Raw genomic sequence first — 19,861 nt, forward strand, 5'->3', positions numbered from 1 at the left:
AACACAGCCGGAATAAAGCTCAAGGAGAGAAACCCAAACTGTGAGGATGCATGTTCTACAACTCCTTTGCCTTGTCACTGTAGAAAAAATGGAGACAACTACTTATCTTCAAAAATTTAAACTTAAAGAAAAATTTATTTTACTCGAGATCTTCTACTTTAATACCATATTAAAAAATATATAAAAGAAATAGTTACCTTCAAAATTTAATTTTTTATATAACAAACGGATACACGGATACATATTATGGTGGCCCGGATAAAAAAGCACATGCACGTGACTCAGGAATATTATATTGATAATTTGATATAGCAATTTAAAAGCCTACTACAACAAACAAAACGCCGACAATAAGTCCACAATAATGCTTCATATACACGCCAAAAGAGCTAATCAAAATTGATAGGCATCCAATTGTTAGCTGTTTAAAGGGAACTTGGTTTCAACGTGACAATTTGAAATTTTCCATTTTCTAGATACGGCCAGTCTCCATGATAGCTAAATGCTACCTAGATGTCTCTGCGTAGCATTCAGAATTAAATTAAATACGATAAAATACAATGATGCTAATATGAAAGAGATAGAGAGTTTAGCCTCATAGTAGAGCCATTAAGGGCTAAGACAGATAGAGGTGGGTCCAGTATTTAAATAATTATATTCAAGGCGTCGAACTCCTTGTTTTACTAATATGATTTATTCATCTTATTCTATCTAAATCCAATATTTCATTCTAAATTGATCAAGGCTCTATTTTGGAGGGGGGGCTCCGGCATGTTGTAGTTGGTAAAAAAAATTCTCTCATAAAATCGATGAGATGTATGATTTATATTCTAAAAAATGTGTATGGGCGTGAAATGAAAATTAATATACAATGACTCCTAAACCGCATGCGGGCAATTTGGAAGTACGGCCCTCAACAGTTTTTCTTTCAGTTGATATTTGTAAAAAAAATAAATTTTGGAATTTAATCAAAGTAATTTAGATCTCGTTTAACATTGTTGTTATATATATATTTTTTTAAATAAAATTTCTATATAACTTGTGATTTTTACGTCCTAGTTGCTTATTTAGCCACACAAATAAAAACCTGACAAAATTCTTTATTTGTTTGCTTATGTCTTTTTTTTTTTCAACAAGTTGTCACTACTCGGTAAGAATGTATTGCAAGCTAGCTAATAATAATAGCAAGCAAAACGTCCCTCCATCAGTATTTTAAATTATATATAATTAATATTTAAAAAATAAAAAAAATAGCAATAATATCAAACAAGAACATAGCATTTTACTAAATTTGATCATCTAGGCTTTAATAATTAATTATGCTTTATATTTAAAATTTAATGTAATATATACGATCTGCATTATCTATAGTTTTATATACAAAATAATAATAATAATAAGTTATAAAAGTTCATAAGGAAATCATCACAATTTCTTTCCTTTTTTCGAGAGAGAGAAAAGGCAATTGCACATCATTTGTTTGTTTTTTTTTATCTTGTGGATACTAACTTAATTTGCTACGATCTGGATTATGATGGAATCCGAACCCATCAAAAAATCCGCCGCATGCATAAGAAGTTTCGTGTACACGAAACGTCTAAATCTGCAAAACAGATAAACAACTGATATTAGAACTGAAATGAAACAACTAAAAATCTGTAGCAATACTATACATATTATTAGGACTGGCGAGGCTAACATTTTGTATTTTTTTTTTTAGCTGTGAGGGGTGGATGATGTATCGTTTTGGGATATATGGTGTGCATAATGTTTCATTTCAGCTCTAACTAATATCTATAGTTGTAGTAATTGTTTTTTTTGCTTTGCTGATTGAGACGCTCTGTGTACACGGAGCTTTCTGTATATACGACGGATCTGTCGGTGAGTTTCAAGTTCCGTCCTAATCCTGAACATGCATGACAGATCAAGTATAGGACTAAATTGAGTTAAAAATATAAATCAATTAAGTTTCGAATTTGAGAGTTCAGGCGCAAGCACGCACGGAGGGTTCGGAATTTGGTATTGATGAGGGTTGTCTCTCGCTGCAGATTTCCCCTCAATTGAAAACGCGAGCGCTGTTGCGATGGGTCGTGCCAAAGATTCCAGAGTGTTGAGTCCAGTAGAGGTATCACACAAACAGCAGCAGAAGGAGCAGCAGTAGCAGCAGCAGCAGCAGCAGCAGCAGGAGCAGGAGCAGTAGGAGCAGGGGACCAGAGGGCGCTGCAGGGCGCATGCAGCTGCTCCTCTCACCTTTCTCCAAGCGAAGCGCGGGAGGCGGAGTTAGTGGCCGCCCAGTACTCTACACATTTCAGCAACAGTAGAAGACCAAACTAGTGCACGCACCCGGCGTACAAGTACATATATCCCATCTACCACATGTGTAACTCACTTCTTAAACTATATAGGTTAATGGTTTTGATATCATAGATGACACACTCATCGTTAGTAGTTTAATTTGGACGCTAATTTTTTTTTATATATTATATTGATTTTTATAATTACTTGATGGTTAGTTAGTAGATATTTCTCAAATTTTCTAAGAATTACAGACAAAAACACCTTAGATTCGAACAAATTTTGCCCTTTTCGTAAAATTCTTCGCATTATGAGTATCCGGCCATGAGGCCAATTTAATTTAAGTTAGGACTATAGAATATTAGAAGCTAACTCATTCGCTCGAGTTGTAAGTACATACAGATTTATCTTCGGTATTTAGTTTAGTATATTTAATTTCAACTATTACAGTTTAAGATCTTTCAAGAAGACTCAAATAAATAAAATCATGACTTAAATATAAAGTTATATTATTTTTTTATATATCATGAATAACCTGACCATCTTATAAAAAATATTTTATAACCAGATTAATTACAATTATTACATTAATGCTTTGTAATAAACTTAACCAAAAAAGAAAAGTGTGTACTAAATATTTAATGCGTCCGACCAAAGCCGCCTCCCTAATACGGTGCACGGAGTGCAGGGGGAGTGTTTGTGGGGACTGGGAGAGGAGAGGAGAGGAGAGGGTGTGGGGCCCGCGGGGGAGCAGGGGAGAGAGCGACGTTACAAAAACGCTGACACATGGAGAGGGGTGGGCGGGAGGTCGCGTCCCTATCGCCCCCCCTTGTCCCCTTGTGCCGCGAAAACCGGAGCACAGTCCCATTCAATTGTTTTCTGAGGACCGCACAACCTCACCCCACGCCTCCCCATTCCCCACTCCCCCAGACCCCTACTCCCATGTAAACCTGGCAATCTGGACCCAAACCCACGGGTACCCGCAGATTATCCATAAATTTGCGGATATGAGTATTAATTTTTTCAACCCAAAAAATTACGGGTAAGACGGATAGGTACCCATTAAACAATGGGCATTTTGGGTAATCCACGGGTACCCACAGATACCCGCATATATATTTTTTAATTACAAAATATACTTTTTTAATTAATACATATTTTTTATTTACCCATTCTAAAAATCCTGATCCAAATTCTTATTGCGCGTTTTTTATATTATGAAATATTTTTGCTTTAAGACTTTAAATATTTTTATTGTATATTATGATATTTCAAACAATGAGGTTATATTACGCCTTTTAAACTTATATATATGTGTTTTACATTTAAAAAATATAAGAGCAAAAAAAAAAAAAAAATTACGGGTAACCCGTATACCCACCCGTCCACGGGTGGGCAGGTATGGATAAAGATGTTGCCTACCAAAAATTTGCGGGTAAATTTTACCCATGCCCAAGTAATCCGCGGGTACAATAACCCGCCCGCGGGTTACCCAACCCGTCCGTTTGCCAGGTCTACTCCCCTGTCTCTCTCTCTCTCTCTACACAAATCGATCCGTTGCACCTCTGCGAGTCCATATAAAAACTTTCTCTGGCGATAGCGTATAGACATGTCAACGGGTCGGATTCGGGGCAGATTTTCAAAAATCCGAATCCGAACTTGATGGATTTTAAAAATTCATATCCAAATCCGAATCTGACCAAAAATTCGAAACCCAAACCCGAATCCAAACCCGAAAATTTGAACCCGGAATAATTATTTTTTTCAATATTTCAAAATATATTATATTAAATCTAAATTTTAAAAATACAAATTCAAATATAACACCAAATTTATATATATATATTAATATATAGATATATAAATATATATATATATATATATATATATATTATATTATATATATATATATATAGGCTAAATTACAGAAAACTCCCGGTAATAACCCGCTTTTTCACTTTCCGCCCCTGACATTTAAAAACCTATACTTTGTCCCGTTGTAAAATGAAAAATGTGCACTTCACCCCCTATCGTTAGGGTTCCGTTATAAAATATTTTTTTATGCCGAAAATACCCCTCCGCCCTCTTCCTTGTTGCTTCGCCTCCCTCCGACTCGCCGCCTCGCTGTCTCGCCGTTCTCCACTGCCTCGCCCTAGCCCACATCTCCTTCGCCCTCCTCCGCCGCCTTGCTTTCGTCCTCGTTGCCCTTACCTACCTCTCCATCAACACCCACCTCGATTTCCTCCCTACTATCGTCGAAATCGAGGGCGGTGAGGATGCAGGAGGAGAAGGAGAGTAGGTGGAGAAGGAAATGGAGAGAAATCGCGGCTGATTGAGGTAGGAATCGTGGCCGATCAAAGGGGCGGCTGAGGAAGATGAGGAAAAAGACAAAAATGATGAGGGACAAAATGGTCATTTTACACACCGTAACCCTCCTGTGAACATTTTTTATTTTACAAATGAGGCAAAGTGTAGGTTTGTAAATGTTAGGGGGGGAAAGTAAAAAAGCGTGTTATTACATAGGAGTTTTCTATAATTTAGCCATATATATATATATATATATATATATATATATATATATATATATATATATATAATACAAAATAAATTCGAATTCGGGTCGGGTACAGTCAAAATTCATATCCGAATTCATATCCGTCGGGTTTCTATTTTTGATATCTATATCCGAATTCATATTCATTTAGCATCGAATATATTCGTTTCATTCGGGTTCGGATTCGGATAAAATTTCGAATATCCATACCCATTGACATCCCTAATAGCGTACAACTTTTTACAAATATAGTAAATTATAAATATATTTTTATAATATTTAATTTTTATATATTGTTTTTTAAAATTTTTGATATTTTTTAATATGTTCTTATAATTAGAATCCGTTAGAAAATCTTAGTTAATCATAGATTAAATACTTAACTTTAATTAGTTAATGAAGTGAATTGACTTTTTTACCTCTCTTCAATTAACAGTTGGGATATATTTGTGATGACAAAAAGATCATTTCACATATAAAATATATAGTGTTTTAACGGTAATAAATCAGAGAGACATTTAATTTACAATTCGTTATATAAAAATTGAAATTTGGAGACATTTAACAGTAACAAAAAAGTCATTTTTGCAGGGATAACATATGAAAATTGAACTTTGTAGGAATATATTTGCAATTCACTATATTTGTAGGAACCTATATAAAATTAACCCTAAATATTAAAACATTATTTTCTATTAATTTAATTTTTTCAAAAAATAATTACTTGATATTTATTTAATATAGTATTAAAGTAAAATGCTTTTAGTTCAAGGCTATTTAATTATAAAAATATCTCATAGTCAAGAAGTGTGGAAGAGTATTAAATATAAATATGAAAATATTATTCTCTACTAGCTTAAATTTTTGAAGAAAATAGTTATTTAATTTATATAATTTAACATACAATGCATGCTTATTGCGTGTTGATTCGTGTGATTATTAAGAATTATATTAACTATTAACAAAACTGTTTTAGTAATTTGAAGTTCAAAGTTTTGTGAGTGTGTTTATGTTTGTGATGCATAGGAGTACTAATTCTATAAAGGAGACATTGAGATTAGGGGTTTATAGGTATTCTAAAAAAAAATCATTTTATATTAAATGATTTATCATTATCTATTATTGGGGAGAAAATTAAAAGCAAAGTTTTGCCATGTTTTTTCTTAGATAATAAATAAAAGATTTTTACAATATAGTTGATTTATGCAACTAATAATAGCTTTTAAAATGTATAAATTTTCAATTGATCTAATCAATGCTACATGTTTCGTTTAGTAAATTATTTTTACGATTATTTGGTCAAGACGGCAAATTTTACCATCAGATGAAGCATATTTTGATTTTTTAAAAAAAGACTACTTGTGCACATAAAATTTTAATGAAAATCTTACACTCTCCCGTTCAAGAGTTTAGAGACTTTTTTTTTAAATTGTTAAAATTAAAAATATTGCTAAGACTTGTATATAAATAAGAGCCCTTAATCTGATAGAGCATAAAGTTTAAGTAGCATTGCTGTTTGAATTATGCTTTTACAAAAAATATTAGTATAGAGCTAATATACCGTCGAAAGCATAAAGAATTTAATGCTTTCGATTTTTTAACTTTGGGATTAAAAATTGTAAATTTGGGATGATTGCAGTGCCTGTAAGGTTGAGTACATAGTACTCTTAGTGATGAATAGTCCCATAAGACAATAGTATTAATTCGAAGATTATAAATGATTAAAGAAATTCATCTAAGAACGAACAAATTGAAAGTACCAGATTCTTTATACTTTTGATAGTATAGTAGCTCTACTCAAAATATTAAATCAACTTTTTTTTGACATCTTTTTGTTACAACACACATAAAAGCACCAATCGTTGGAGATTTCTTTCAATTATTTTTTTTTAAAGGTAAACTTTAAATTATATCGTGTGGTTTTGTACTTTATCACTTTAGTATCATATGATTTAAAGTGCATCAATTTAGTACCTTATGATTTTATTTTTTATTTTTCGTAAGGTCCTCCGTTAACATTTCGTTAAATTATATACAAAATACTTTAGATATCCACCTACGTTTATCATCGAATATTCACTATAGTACTTTTTAGCTTTAATTTTGTCACTGATTTAATAAAAAAAAAATAAAGGGAATAATAAAAAGAGAGAAATAAAATTACGGGATATTAAATTGATACACAGAGTCCACTACGCTACAAAGCCAGTGGGTTTGAGCTCCCAATTAAGCAAGTGGTCTATGGAGCGCGGTCCACGCAACAATTTTTCGTTTCTCTCTCCAACTCCTCCCACCTCTTTTTCTCTCTCTAATGATGCTCTGGCTCTGCTCCACGAAGATCCCGTCCGTACCGGGGCGGAGATCATCCCCACCGCCTCTCCGCTCGCTGGTACGACGACGACGACGACTACTAAAAAGTAAAAACCCTACCTATAACCCTCCCATCTACGTCGACACAACAAGGTGCTTCTTCCTAACTCGGTAACCCTAATTGAACTTTTCCCCAAATCGGTCTCCGTACCCCATGAAACTTACGTAGTATTAGTATCTACTTTCTTATAGACCCAGGTGGTGCGGTGATCCGACCACTCTGAACCCCTTTAACGCCTCCTTTTTTTTTCTTTTTTTTTTTAAAAAAAAATACTGAGCTCATCGAACTCGCCGTCCAATTGGATCGATTCGAGAGGTGCGGTCACCGCCCCGTCCTGTTGTGGGTGCGGGGGTGATGTAGCCATTTGCAAAGGATTTCGAACCCGTAAACCGGTCGGGTCCCAAACCCGGTGAGATTACCACTCATATTACCAGCCACATTTTCTTTCTTTTTTTTTGGTTACCGTTATCCTCTCTCGCGTCTCCTTCGTTCTCACACGCGGCTCATGTAGTAAAACCGGAGCTTCCCCAAATTGACGTGTCGCCTTGTCATTCGATAAGCACGAGGGACCCAATTTGTATCTCACCGGTAGAGAATACGCCACGTGTCGGGTAAGGGTGCGTGGTGTTCGATACGAGACTACGAACGGTCCGTTCTCTCTCTGTCTCTCTCTCTCTCTCTCTCTCATCTCTGCGCTACCACTGTGCTCTCCCTCCTGCCGCGTACCCGGGACGATAAGACTCAACAACGGGTATTTAAAATTTTTTTTTTATTTCTTTTTATTTTTTACTTTTTTATTTTTATTATTTCGGAGAAGTTCGAAAATGCGACCATACAAATCAAATTTATCCTTTTATAATAATAATAATAATAATAATAATAATAATAATAATTTATTATTTTCTTTTACCTTGGTTGAGAAAAGTCGTCGGGGTGTGCGTGAGTGCGATTGCTCCAAAACGCTGCAAATCTCGTGGCGCCACCACATTCCAGTGTGACGTCATCAATCGAGCGACCTCGCCATCCGCTTTTGTCCCCTCCCTAGTCCCAACCCCAAAGTTTATTATTGTATTTACATTACACATCATCCGTTGTAAATTATTATAATTTTTTTAAAAAAATAATAGAAATATTTATTAATTTATAATAAGGTTAATAAATTTTAAAAATATAATTTTATTAATTAAAAATATTATATTAAATATTCGGGTATTTAGATTTTTTTTTTTTTTCCTCCGGGGACACCACTGGGCAGCAGAGGCTCGGGCCCCACCACCCCCCAACCCTGCAGCCTCCATCCCCCCGTCCTCTCTCCCCCTTCGTCTTTTCCCTTCGCGTGCCCTTCTTTTACGCTGGTGTGATCAGGTCCACTTTCTCTCGTCCCCTTTTAACACACACACACACATATATACATACACACACACCACACATTCTCTCTCTCTCTCTCTCTCTCTCTATAGGCACAGAGCATCTTTTCTCCCCCCTCACTCACTCACTCACTCACTCACTCTCTCTCTCTCTCTTACTTGTTGTTATATTGTCTTCAGTTCTCTCTCTCTTTCACATTTGCTTCAAGTGTGAGACGGAAACGGCTCTCAAGCAACCGAGAGGCGCCGTAAGAGAGCTCTCCATTTCCTTCTTGTTATGGCAATGCCGTTGTAGTATTTACTCACTACGCGTTCCCCCTCTCCATGCATTCTAAACTATAGATAAGGTGGTTGTGTTAAATGTAGTGCTTGATTCATGGGTAGTTCATGGCATCTTGTAGTTTCTGAATTTAGAAACATGTCCTCTGCATGCGTTTCTATTGGAAAAAGCTGAACTAGACCACGTTTTTATTTTTTTATTTTTACTTTTTACCCCTTAAACTATGCATCGAGTTATCTGTTTTATTGCATCGAACCCAGCGGAGAGTTGCTCTGTTACCTACTCTGCACTAGCCAGTGTGATCATGGTCTCCAAGCAGTTGAAACAAGTATTAAATTTCATCAAGTCAAACTTCGTATATTAATGCAGAGTTAATACGTTTCTGTGAACTGGAAATTAAAATTCTCATGTCATTTATTGATGTAATGAATGCTCCTTATATGATACCTTTTTTTTGACTAATAATATTCAAAATCATTTCGTTTGCCATCTTCTTCAGTGCTATGTAATCTCCTCCTATGTAGGTCGATAAAAATCTAAATGCTACTACTGCTGTTACCTTAATCTTACTGAAAATTTGCTCAATAGTTTCCTCCTCGGCATTAGGATTTTTCTTCCGGACCTAAAAAATTGCTTCTTTGTGAAAGAATTTTCTTTCTACACCTACGTGGTCTCTGTAAAAATTGCTCCTTTCCCCCGCCCCCTCTACTTCAGTTTTTTTGGCTCAGCAAGGGAGACTAGCAGTAGAGTACTATTCTTGGTTTCTTTGGAACCAACGGTTGTAATTCTTCAGAAGAGTGTTCCCTATCACCATGCTTTAACAGCTATTTCTTTGGTTGCTGTTGTTGCTGCTGCACACATACGCTTTTCATTATGTCTCAACGTAACATAAAAGTTTCTTTTTTGTGCTCTCTAGATATTGTTTCAACCTAGTAAATGAAGAGGAGTGGTTGCTCCTCGGCTTCCCACCCCCCCCTCTTGTTTTAATTTATCAGCGCACGCAGTAATGAGGGCGAGTCGAGCTCCTCCCTGTCGCCATGCGCTTTAACTACTACTATTCCTATGGTTTCTGTTACTGTTGCGCGCATGCACAGCTATCGTCGCGTCTTGTTCAACAGTTAAAAGTTGCTCCTTTCTTTCTTTTTTCTTTTTTTTTAAGTACAAATTTGTGTGTGTGTGTGTGTGTTTTTTTTTTTTTTTCCCCCAGGGTGAGGCTCGTAATGAAGAGGAGTTTTGGGGCGGCACGGTCGATGGCAGATGAAGGAGCGGCAGCGCTGGCGCGCTGAGGAGGACGCGATCCTGCGGGCGTACGTGCGGCAGTACGGGCCGCGCGAGTGGCACCTGGTGGCCCAGCGCATGAACGCGCCGCACCTCCGCCGCGACGCCAAGTCCTGCCTGGAGCGCTGGAAGAACTACCTCCGGCCGGGCATCAAGAAGGGCTCGCTGACCGAGGAGGAGCAGCGCCTCGTCATCCGCCTGCAGGCCAAGCACGGCAACAAGTGGAAGCGCATCGCCGCCGAGCTCCCCGGCCGCACCGCCAAGCGCCTCGGCAAGTGGTGGGAGGTCTTCAAGGAGAAGCAGCAGCGCCAGGAGCTCCGCGACACCTCCCGCCACCACAATTCCTCCGCCGCCGCCTCCGCCGCCGACGCCTCCGCCGAGCAGGGCAAGTACGACCGCATCCTCGAGAGCTTCGCCGAGAAGCTCGTCAGGGAGCGCGCCATCCCCCCCGCCCCGCTGCTCATGGCGGCGCCGCTGCTCCCCCCCTGGCTCTCCAATTCCAACAACGCCAGGGCCTCTTCGCCCTCCGTCACGCTCACGCTCTCGCCCTCCACCGTGCCGCCGCCCCCGCCCCCGATACCGTGGCTGCAGGCGGACCGGTCTAATTCGCCGCACCCGCCCGCGGCGCTGATGGTCGAGGGCCGCGTGCTCTCCGAGCTCGTTTCGTGCTGCCGGGAGGTGGACGAAGGGTACCAGGCGCTGATGGCGCACAAGAAGGAGGCGGCGTGGAGGCTGAAGAGGGTGGAGCTGCAGCTCGAGTCGGAGAAGGCGAGCAAGAGGAGGGAGAAGATGGAGGAGATCGAGGCGAAGGTGCGCGCGCTGAGGGAGGAGCAGAGGCTGGCGATGGAGAGGATCGACGCCGAGTACCGGGAGCAGATCGCGGGGCTGAGGAGGGACGCCGATGCCAAGGAGCAGAAGCTGGTGGAGCAGTGGGCCGCCAAGCACGTCCGCCTCAGCAAATTCCTGGAGCAGGTCGGCAGCAGTGGCGGCGGCTGCGGCCGCCCGTGGCCGCCGACCGGCCGGGAGGAATAGAGTTTGGAGCACACCAAACCTGCGCCGCAGCAGTGATTCCACATTGAATTTGTGAGAGAGCAATCTCAAATCGTATCAACCTCATCGGAGGCCAAATCAAGAGCAATACTATAATTCCGGCCCACCAAAGACGATAAAAGAAAACTAGTGTTGTCGATGAACTTTTTATTCATATATAGAATCACTGTTGCAGGGGAAAATTTCTGATCAGAGCTGAGGGGTCGGGTGTTTTAAAAATGTAGCTTTCGTGATTTATCACCTGGATGTTGAGTGATCCATGCATGGTTCTCTGTTTCTCGCGATAGAACTCAAAAAATGTTTTTTTGGCTATATATATATGTGCCGTAATTTTAGTTTAATTATTCTGAGGACCTCATTTATTTTACCCCTCCACATTTGTTGATTGGCATGTTTGACAGGGCTTTTTAAATAGCTTAGATTCGGGGTGATAAGAGGTGTTGGCTTTGGTTTGAATATTCAGAAATTTGGTTGTCTCCTTCATTTTATGCTGTACTTATCTTTCAAACAGATCTTAAACTGAGAGGCAGCAGTAAGGGTCTTTGATAAATAAAATCATACATAGATCTTGTTGACTTGTTGTTCTGAAAAGCTCAGCTCAGCTTTTAATGAAAACAGTTTTCAAATTTTCGTTTTAATTCTGTTAAATTATGAAATTTGAACTGCACTTAATTGGAAGAAATTTTGTTAGGGCTTTTTTCGATACAAAAGTTCGAAGCCCTCTTAATCAGAGCTATTTAATCATGCTAAGCAATAAAGCCATTAACGATGCTCATACACAAGGTCACTGCACTGTTTTGTAATCTGCAACTTTGTTGGTGCATCCTGCTGTGTTTCTGATAAGCTGTTCAATCCACTTCCCTAAGTTATGACGGTTAACACCCAACGGTCTCGATCCATCAGAAAATGGGCCTTAGTCGTCCTCTCAATTCGAAATCATTTATCTAATGGCATAATGAGACTCTCATTAACCTCTGTTGTTAATGATAGGACATGTTTGGACGGTTTGATTATGAGAATACGATGCTCGCGAGCGCGAGCCTTACATAGATGCCTACAGTGCGGTGCGTAGGGCAAAGCAAAGTTGCAAGTTCTGATCATCAGATCTCAGTGTTTCATTGCAAAAGCTGTATAGGACGCAAAAGGTCAAGATCAAGTTCGATCCACTGAGATTCATCCAACCAAATAGCTGCTTATAGAAAACAATGCAACTTTACTTTGCCTTTATATAGTTGTCATTACCCGGGTGAACAGTTTGGAAGACGATAAGAATAGTACCAAACAATCAGAGACTCTAATGCAATGTCCAGGGACTTAAAGGGATTAATATGCAAAATGCACATAACGTTTCATTTCACCATTTTGCCCTTGTCTTATATCGTATTCTACGAAACTGCTTTTAAATTCAAATTCGAACCACTCCACCCCGCCTTTGTTCCAACGGTCAACACGTCTCCTGGTTCAATTCATCATCTCTCTCTCTCTCTCTCTCTCTCTCTCTCTCTCTCAAACACACACACACACACACACACACACACAAATGGCGAATTTGTCTTCCTCGCGAGTCAGGGTTGTGTTAAGGGTGCGCCCTTTCCTTACCTCAGAGATCGATTCGGAGGAGACAAAGCAAATCCCCTGCATCACGGTTCTAGATCCCCAATCCAGTGGGGAAGTCACAGTTCACCTCAAGGATCAATGGACTAGGTACGATCTTCATACTCTCGACGCTAATTTCCCGTTCAAGGACTCTGATCCGTCATAAAATTCTCAACTTTACAGCCGAAACGAGTGTTACAAGTTGGATTCTTTCTTCGGGCAAGAGGATCGTGTTGCTCAGATCTTTGATAAAGAGGCTAGCGCCGTTATACCGGGGATTTTTCAAGGATTAAATGCTACGGTGTTTGCTTATGGGGCTACGGGTAGTGGGAAAACCTACACGATGCAGGTGAGTGCCTTGATGGTGTTTGATTTAATTCCTTGCTCCTAATCTGCGGCAACTACTTAATTCGATCTCATGAATTAGGGCACGGAGAATGAACCTGGACTTATTCCATTAACAATGTCGACCATTTTTAACTTGAGGGAGACCACGCAATATTCGGTGGATATTGCGTACTATGAAGTTTATATGGATCGTTGTTACGATCTACTGGAGCCCAAGGCAAAGGAGGTCATAGCTATGGATGATAAAGAGGGAAGGGTTCAACTTAAAGGACTATCTTGGGTAAGGCTTGTAGAATAGTATCATTGTTCTCGCATACTGTTTTCTGAGCTGTAGTTTGATGTATGATACTAATATACTACAACATTCTCCGGCTGTTCAAACTTTTCTCAAAATCAGTTTCTTAACATAGTATCCGAACAGGAGATGCTGGGTTGGAATATTTTCAAGGAACTTGTCTTATTTAATTTCTACCGTCTTGTTTCAAAATCATGTTTTTGGCAAATGTTGAAATCTGGTTAATTTCACTATTATGAGCAGCTATGAAGCTGTCGGCGAAAAATTTTCATTTCCTTACATTCAATTTTATAACATAAAGAAAAGTTTAAAAAATAGCTTCAACACTACGTTTTGGAGGGTCTGCTATGCAAATTATCAGTGCTATTCTGTGCTAAAAATGAAACTAATGTGCCATTCTATCGAAGCTTCACCATTTAGGTTACTCGGTTAGTTCTTAATGTATTACTAATTTATGAATGATCAAAGGCCTCCGTGAACTCGATGGATGAGTTCACTGAAGTCTATTCAGCTGGCGTACAGAGGAGGAAGGTGGCGCACACAGGCCTTAACGATGTCTCGAGTAGAAGCCATGCCGTGCTTTCTGTCGCTGTCACAAGTGGGAATGTCAAAGGGAAACTGAACCTCATAGACTTGGCAGGTTATTTTCTAATAAGAGACTATTTTGGTTATTGATATATGCATTAAGTCAAATTTCTTATAACCTGTTCTCCTTCTGTGATCTTTGGCAGGTAATGAGGATAATAGGAAAACTGGCAATGACGGAATCCGTCTTCAAGAGAGCGCCAAGATTAACCAATCTTTGTTTGCTTTATCCAATGTCATATATGCTCTGAACAACAACGAGCTGCGGATTCCTTACCGCGAAAGCAAACTGACTCGGATATTACAGGATTCTCTAGGAGGAACAAGTCAAGCTCTGATGATCGCTTGTCTGGTAGGATGTTACGGAGTAATACTATGCGTATATACCTCAAAATGGACCCATAAAGTCGTTGACAGACCAGCCTTGTAATGTGGTAGCTAGTGATTTGATTAGCTTTAAGAGTAGATGTCCTATCAAAGTATCAAGTGTCATTTTTTTAATTCAAATACCAAACCAATTACTAGCTGCTAACAATATTTTCAGGCATGTTATGAAGTAGTTGTAGATTTCTTATTTTCATGACTTCATGTTCTATACTTCGCCGAAATTCACCTGATCTTTTGTTGCAGAATCCCGTATCCTACCAGGAAGCAGTCCACACAGTCAGCCTAGCTGCAAGATCTCGCCATATTGTGAACTATGTGGGTTCTGCTAGAAAACCAGAGACTCCCAAATTGAAAGTTGATATGGAGGCGAAGCTTCGAGCCTGGTTAGAATCTAAGGGGAAGACCAAGAGTATTCAGAGGATGAATGGGTTATTTTCCCCTTCTCAGGGCAAAACTCCAAAGTCGATAAATTATCCTAAGCAACATTGCTCTGTTCGGTCTTCTTCTAAAGCAACGGCCAACGATCAGGAAGTTTCTAGGACTAAGAAAAAGTTAGTTTTCTGGCCTGTACTTCATGCTTCCTTTCTCTTTTTCCTCCATAAATATCTCATTTCATAATTTTTTTTTTTGTTTGCAGAATACTATTTGACACAGGGATTTCCTCCGCAACCACTGGTGTGTCACATATGCACCAGGAAAATACAAACCCAAGTGAATTACCTGCTGAAAATATACATATGTCGGGCAAAAAAGTAACTTTTGTTCTTGGCGCATTCCTATATGAAATTTAAACTTGTAGTAAGATTACTACTGACATGAATGTTGTGTAATCAGGAAACTACCCTTTGCAAAGAAGATACTATAAATGAACAGCATGATATCGAGCATGAGAATTCACTGTTATCATTCTCCCATAGTTCTGAAGTTGAAATGAGGGAGACAAACGCTTACACCACTAGTTTTGGTCAGTCGTATATACATCTAACATGCTACTTAAATGATTACATGGATGGGAAATATCTAGATTTGAAAGCAAACGGTAAAATCTAAGCATTTAAGTGTAAGGATCATACTAATTTTTTTCCCCTTTTCTTTTATGTGCAGGAACACCGTGTAACAAGGAAAACTTGAAATTCCCTTCGTCTGATTCTGTGGGATCAATGGGTGCTCAAATCAGAGGATTGCAGAACTCTGATAGAAAGGTTCTTTTCCCAATTTCCACCGAAGCAGATAATGGTTCTTCTCTTATTTGCTTAGAGCCAAAAACCCCCAGGGCAACATGCGGTGTAGATGAAATACAAATCGGTGCCACACCGCTTGACAAATTTAATGCACAAAGTTCTCACTTGAAGGTCCGTGACTATTTTAAATCTTCTCAATTTGGTGCTGTTCTTCAACATAGCGGGTCACTAACGGAGGTCCTCTTAATTTTACAGGAGTCTCTTGTTCAGGAGTATCTTGCATTCCTGAACGTTGCTAGCAGGTAAGCTAACAGTTAATCAGCATTCGTTGACTTATCCGGATATGCTGTCGTTTTCTATGCTAATTAGTTAGGCATTGAAAGTTGAAACTAACACGATATCTAACTCTGTATTGTTTTCCTGCAAATCTAGGGAAGAGCTGATGCAGCTAAAGGTGAGAACAGCTATTTATTGCTAGTAAGCAAGAAGAGGAATTTAGTAATAGAGTACTAAGTTCTCATGCATCTTCTATAGGGCATTGGTCAGAAAAGAGCAGAGTACATACTTGAGCTACGGGAGAATTCACCAAGACCTTTGAAATCTGTAAGATTATCTTTTACGTGGAGTTGCTTGATCCAAATTCTTTAGCTGATTTTGTTCTAAGAATATAACTTTTTGGTGGTGGCAGCTATCTGATTTGGAGAAGATAGGCCTTTCTTCCAAACAGGTAAATCTAACGGCCCCCTTTATCAGTCTTTTCATTTGGGCCAAATTACAAGAACCACCGTAACAGTTTTTGTGGGTTGGCCTTATAATTATCTGAAAACACCCTCATATGCCTGAATATATATGCATGCTCTGAGGCATCTGCCTGTTGTTTGGAATATTTAGAGTCAGACTTTGTGTGTAGTTTTAATTGGATGAATTGGACGAGCAGATTAAGATAGCCAACAGAGTAGTGATGCCAAAATTCAAGTTGTAGCAATTTCCTACGAGAAGGGTGATTGAAAATTCACCACCAGATAAGATAAAAAACATATAACTTCAATTATCAGTGCTCTTCAATTGTTTTATTCTGCTACAGGTGCATGATTTGTTCAGAAGAGCGGCGAGAGGGGTCTTCACATGATGATGAAACCAAGTCTACCTTTATTAATCTGAATGAAATGCAGTGCTCATAGTGTTTACAATAGCCACTGCTCCTTGACTTTACACGAAGCAGTGGTAACTTGGCCAAGTAGCCATGCTCAACCTTACATTAGCTGTCTCTGTAGACTATAGATGTAACTTTAGCAACATTTGAGTTACTATTCAACACCGAAGTCGATCCTTTGTGCCAGGAGACTTGGGTTGTTGAAGATTTACTTTCTAGCTTTTAGTTTCACCTTCTTTTGTCCTGTTGTATATTTATCCAATGGTTTGTCCTGTTGTAGCTTTTAGTTTCACCTTCTTTTGTCCTGTTGTACTAGATAATGTTACTGGAATCTAATTGCTATGAGGATTGAGTTGTTCTAGCTGCTCGTACTCTCTACCTTGCCCATAGTAGTGGGATTTTCTGTGCACTGAATATCTGTTTTTCTTTTTTTTTTCTTTTTAATTCATTTGTCAATTTTAAAGTTAAGAAAGAATACTAAAAACTCAGGAGGTGTGTGATAAACAGATAATCTTTTACATGCCAAAGTTAACAAAGAATACTGAAATAGAAATAGAAACACACTAAGTTGGAGAAGCAAGAGCTTTTATTGAACATAATAGCAACAGCGCAACACACAAACAGCAACAAACCTTCTTTCACCAGCCATGAGAGCATGTATGCATAGGCATGGCTCTCTTTATTCATAGCACAGTGATGTTTCACTATGCATATATGTATATATCACACCCACATATTAATAACCATACTTGGGAGGGAGAAACATGAAGGAGCTTCTCCTCATTAGCAGTTGCAAGGATCACAGGTGCAGTTAGATCCACACTTGCACCCTCCATCTTCAACTTCAGCAACCATCTCAAATCCTTCAAGGTGCCTAAAAATAACCCAATTTAATCTTTATCATTATTATATAATCAACTAATAAAGGAACACATAATCTGACAGAAGCGAACTTCAGACGCCAAAAGCATAAATGTATCTCCTTTGATTGCCTTTTCACTTCATAGTTATTCGTATTGTTTTCATGTTAAAATGAACCTCAATGAATAAGAGAAACAAACCCCTTCATAGATGCAACTCCAATGACCGTGGTTGCCGAGGCGGTGCTCCTCTCAGATAAGTCAGGATACATCTTGCATCTGCACCCACAGATTTTGAACCTCCTTTTAAATATATAGAGTATGAGAAAATTGACAAGAACTAGTACCGTACACATCCCTCTCTAATCTCATGCATGCTGATGCAATAAAAGTTCCTATATTATCTAGACATTTACTCTCCGAAATTTATCTTGTATTGCAATTAAATCAGTGTAAACAAAACTCTCCTGATTACTCCAAACATGATTAAAAAGATCATTGTTTTGCAAAAGTCCATGGATGTTAAATTTGTTCTTTCAACTAAGACATAAGAAACTGATCCTTTTGTTTCTCCGTAGAAATAGTAGAAATTTATATATCCACAATAACGATCGAAAGAAGCGGAAACAAGAACTAGAGATATTGACAAAACGGAAATTGATATACATATATTTAGCGCATATTTTACTGTTGTCAGAAAAAAGAGGTTCAAATAATGACTATTGATATATGTTTCCGATCACAACATAAAAAATTGTTGTGGATATATACATCAATTCCCAAATAGAACACATAATAATGAAAAACATGAAAACAGTTCAAATTATGAAATTAAATAATGTATTTAGAGATTTTAATACCCTCCACATCCACTGCCACAGTTGCACCCAGAGCCACACCCACAATTTCCTCCACAGCAAGACATTTTATTCTCTCTCTTGTTTTTCTCTCCTCACTTGTGTTGTGATGATGGTATGCTTAATGCAACCAACTATTTATAGCAAGGAAGGAGAGAGATTGTGGACTATCCACCGTCCACGTGTCAGCATCCTAGACAAGGAAATCCTTGAGTGTATCACTGTTTAAATTATTATTATCCCCGCGTATCCATTAGCCAGATAACTTCTTTTATTACCTTAATAAAAGGGATAATTGCATATATGCACCTTAAAATTTCAGAAAATCTAATTTATTTTTATTTCTTTTATTTTCAATATACTACTCATTTATTCCACACTTATTCAAAAATACTCCTGCAGTTACAATCCATTAAGTTATTCCGGATTAAACGTGAATTAAATATCTACTAGAATTATAAAAAAATCAAAATATTTCTTTTGCCCTTTACTTAAAGCCAAATAAAAAAAAGTTGGTGATCATAGAAGAACATATTTGAAAAAGTCAAAAATCAAAATACTTTTTTTGCTCCTAACTTAAGGGCAAATCAGAAAAAATGGCGATCATAAAAGAGTATATTTGAAAAAATCAAAAATCAAAATACTTCCTTTTGCCCTTAACTTAAGGGCGAATGAGAAAGATTCATGATGTTAGAAGAATATATTAGAAATGACAAAATAGTAATTTCATATTGATAACGACTATTACTAATAGTTTACTAACAGAATTTAATTTTAGAGGTATATTTAAAGTAACTTAAAACATAAAATGGATATATTTAATATTAGCCTTATAAGAAGGATAAATTAGAAAGTTGAAAATTTTTCATAGTATATAAGCAATTGCCCCTAACTAAAAACTATTGTGATACTATATTATGCTTCTATTCTATTGGATATATACCAATCTTTTTATGTTAAAATTATTTTTGGACCGTTTTTTATTAAATCGGTTTAGTAAACTTTTCATTTCAAAAGACTTTGAACTCAATTTCCATATTCCTTTCATCATGTATCATGCATGCACATTAATAGAGGTGCTGAAGAGAGTAACATTTGAAAAAGATTCTTAATTTGTTTTTTTTTTTAAAAAAAGGTGTTATTTTTTCAAATTTAAGCAAATGTGATCAATGAATAAGCTATTCGATTCCATAATTAAAGGGAGAAACCGTCCAAAAATGTTATCCTCTTGTGTTGGCAACAAGAGAAAAGGCATAGGGATAACATTGGATACAATGACTTCATAGAACAAATATAATAAATTTAAAATAAAAAAAAAGAAATAAAAATCATATCTTTTGTTTGGTCAAAGTGGATTTTGTGCTTGGTTCAAAATGAATATTACAAGAAAAATAAAAAATCATA

General features: G+C 37.8%; 3 protein-coding genes across 3 annotated transcripts; 2 read left to right on the forward strand and 1 right to left on the reverse strand.

Annotated features, from left to right (window-relative positions):
- LOC109728404 (transcription factor AS1) lies at positions 8,619 to 11,539 on the forward strand. Its single transcript, XM_020258797.1, has 2 exons — positions 8,619 to 8,835; positions 10,075 to 11,539. The coding sequence occupies exon 2, from the start codon at positions 10,125 to 10,127 to the stop codon at positions 11,175 to 11,177; it is 1,053 nt and encodes a 350-aa protein (XP_020114386.1). The 5' UTR covers positions 8,619 to 8,835; positions 10,075 to 10,124; the 3' UTR covers positions 11,178 to 11,539.
- LOC109727891 (kinesin-like protein KIN-10C) lies at positions 12,655 to 15,893 on the forward strand. The gene is made up of 10 exons (XM_020258096.1): positions 12,655 to 12,899; positions 12,975 to 13,140; positions 13,219 to 13,419; positions 13,903 to 14,074; positions 14,166 to 14,371; positions 14,650 to 14,957; positions 15,044 to 15,158; positions 15,241 to 15,370; positions 15,511 to 15,758; positions 15,843 to 15,893. The coding sequence occupies exons 1-10, from the start codon at positions 12,736 to 12,738 to the stop codon at positions 15,891 to 15,893; spliced, it is 1,761 nt and encodes a 586-aa protein (XP_020113685.1). The 5' UTR covers positions 12,655 to 12,735.
- LOC109727871 (metallothionein-like protein 2A) lies at positions 17,283 to 18,586 on the reverse strand. Its single transcript, XM_020258066.1, has 3 exons — positions 18,461 to 18,586; positions 17,802 to 17,879; positions 17,283 to 17,614 (listed from the first exon to the last, which is right to left on the reverse strand). The coding sequence occupies exons 1-3, from the start codon at positions 18,523 to 18,525 to the stop codon at positions 17,524 to 17,526; spliced, it is 234 nt and encodes a 77-aa protein (XP_020113655.1). The 5' UTR covers positions 18,526 to 18,586; the 3' UTR covers positions 17,283 to 17,523.

Source organism: Ananas comosus, linkage group 23, assembly GCF_001540865.1.
Source record: "Ananas comosus cultivar F153 linkage group 23, ASM154086v1, whole genome shotgun sequence".
NCBI lineage: Eukaryota > Viridiplantae > Streptophyta > Magnoliopsida > Poales > Bromeliaceae > Ananas > Ananas comosus.